This window comes from Arachis hypogaea, chromosome 7 (assembly GCF_003086295.3).
Source record: "Arachis hypogaea cultivar Tifrunner chromosome 7, arahy.Tifrunner.gnm2.J5K5, whole genome shotgun sequence".
Taxonomy (NCBI): domain Eukaryota; kingdom Viridiplantae; phylum Streptophyta; class Magnoliopsida; order Fabales; family Fabaceae; genus Arachis; species Arachis hypogaea.
In genome coordinates, this window is record NC_092042.1 from 19,008,364 (window position 1) to 19,011,113 (window position 2,750).

At 30.2% G+C, this 2,750-nt stretch overlaps 1 protein-coding gene across 1 annotated transcript; it reads left to right on the top strand.

Moving 5' to 3' along the window:
* The first annotated feature begins 500 nt into the window (after positions 1–500).
* On the top strand, positions 501–2,377 carry LOC112702716 (trans-resveratrol di-O-methyltransferase-like). Its single transcript, XM_025753868.2, has 2 exons — positions 501–1,274; positions 2,030–2,377. The coding sequence occupies exons 1-2, from the start codon at positions 501–503 to the stop codon at positions 2,333–2,335; spliced, it is 1,080 nt and encodes a 359-aa protein (XP_025609653.1). The 3' UTR covers positions 2,336–2,377.
* Positions 2,378–2,750: the final 373 nt, after the last annotated feature.

Below are 2,750 nucleotides of genomic sequence, written 5' to 3' on the forward strand. Positions count from 1 at the left end.
GAAGAATTTGTAAAATCAATTATTTGTATATTGTACCCATTTGTGTTACAGTATAAATACTTAGTGTGGTATAATGTAAATAATATAAAATACAATGTAGTGTAAAAGCATTTAATGAATCACCTAATGAAAGTTTAAAATTTTTTTTTTATCAATGGCTAAGATGATGACACATGTGCAAGGATAACTTACCTACAAAATTGCCATGGATTTAGAAGAAATCACCTTTTAAATATCAGATTTTAAATATCAGATCAGAACATTTTTATTGCCGGTTTTTAATTAGACCAATTCAATCGACTAATCGGTCGGATTTTTATAACCATGTTATAAACACGTTCATATATAGGTACTGCACCGACCAAATACATTTATGCGTTAGGTTAGGCCAAAGGAGAAACAATGCAAACTATAGCCTTATAAATAAACCAAGATAGATAGCATGGGGTTCCACGTAAAAGACAAATTATCTATCATTTTATACAAAAATATATATTATTATGGAATTCCAAAGTAGAGAGCAGGCTGATAATGCCAAACTTGTTAAAGCTCAAAGTCACATATGGAATCATATTTTTAATTTTATAAACTCCATGTCTCTTAAATGTGCTGTTGAGTTAGGCATACCTGATGCCATTCACAACTATGGCAAACCTATGCCACTTTCACAACTTGTTGCTTCATTGCAAATTCATCCATCAAAAACCTCCTTCGTCCAGCGATTGATGAGAATCTTGGTCCATTCCAACTTCTTCACTGCCAAGGATGTCACCAGCAATGAAGTTGGGTATGTTCTAACTGATTCGTCTATGTTGTTGCTTAAGGACAACCCCTTAAATTTAATACCTTACTTGTTTATCATGCTTGATCCCTTTGTTCTAAAACCATGGCATCAGATGTCCACATGGTTTAAAAATGATGATCCTACATCATTTGAAACGGAATATGGGATAACGGTGTGGGATCATGCTAGCCAAGTTCCTCAATTCAATGAAATTTTGAACGATGCCATGGCAAGTGATGCTCGATTGATTAGCAAGTTGTTAGTTGATGACAAGTGCAAGGGAGTGTTTGAGGGTTTGGAATCATTGGTTGATGTTGGTGGAGGCACCGGAACTGTTGCAAAGGCCATTGTCAAAGCATTCCCACAGTTAGAGTGCACTGTTCTTGATCTTCCACACGTTGTTGCTGATTTGGAAGGAAGTCAGAACCTTAAATACGTTGGAGGAGACATGTTTGAGGCCATTCCTCCTTCTAATGCCATTTTGTTGAAGGTAATAAAATATTATAAATTACTTGTACTAAAATTAATAAAATGACAAATTATTCTATTAATTTTTATAATTTTATTAATTTTTTAATTTAATTTTTGTATTTTAAAAATTTGTAATTTAATTTTTAATATTAAATAAAAATTTATATTAAGATGTTTGCTAATTGTTATTTTTTAAGAAAAAAACACACTAATCCTGAAATATTTGTTTTAATAATAATGATACTTCAATTACATACTCCTTTTAACATTTTTTTTATGAGAGAGAGACAACTACCCAAAATTATAAGAGAGGGTATGCTAATAACGTAAAAACCATCGTTATATATGCTTTCCTCTTTACTTTTAATTTTTAATTTTTGTATAACTATCTAGGTCATTTGTTCATATATTGTTGTTGTAAGTTAAATACCCGTTTACTCATTAGTTAAATAATTTCCTTTGAATTGCTAGATTTTTTCCAATGTTTCAAGATTTTTTTATTTTTTTTTAATTTGCCTAATGATATTTTTTGTAAGCCAACAAAAATCAAATTTTATGTTTTTTGATACTATACCATGTCATGATAGTCACATAAAAAGCTATATTTTTAATCGTATAGTATAACTTTAATTTATACTTTCTGACTGTTTAGAGTTATATAAAAGTTAAAATCCTTTTACTAAATAAATAAGATAATCTTGATGAATGGGTCAAAAATTAATATATGTTCAAGTTCTTTGTTACTGATCATGATTACTTTGATTAACAAAGCAGTGGATTTTGCATAACTGGAATGATGAGGAATGTTTGAAAATATTGAAAAACTGCAAAGAGGCACTACGCATGAGTAAAGGGGAAGGAAGCAAGGTTATTGTTATAGACATGGTGGTGGGGGATGAGAATACTGATCATGAATTGGCTGAAACACAACTCTTCTTTGACATGTTGATGATGGTGTTCCTCACAGGAAAGCAGAGAAATAAAGAAGAATGGGCCAACTTAATATTCTCAGCTGGTTTCAGCAATTACAAAATAATTCCAATTCTAGGATTAAGGTCTCTTATTGAGATATATCCATAGTAATTTATATGATAACATATAATTATCTTTCTATATTTAAAAGGAGAGATTATATCGATAACATGAAAACCTAGGTGTGCGCGGTAGTCGCATACACACATACGCATAGTGTTATAGACTTATAGAAAAAAATTAAATAAATCATTATTATTAATTTTCCAAAGACAAAGTAATATTTATTTATTAAAGGAAAATAAACAAAAGTTGTGGATTCACATTGGACAATTATAGAGCAATGTAAGAAAGGATTTTCAAACAATTAGCATATATCTTTAACGAAACATAACTAAATACAATTATATACTAAGTCTCATTTCTCTTCTGGACCTCCTCCATAAATTCATGCGCTGAAGTAATAATCAAATCGAAGTGCTTTTGTTCCCAAAGACAAAAAAGTTTTTCGCGATACAAATTT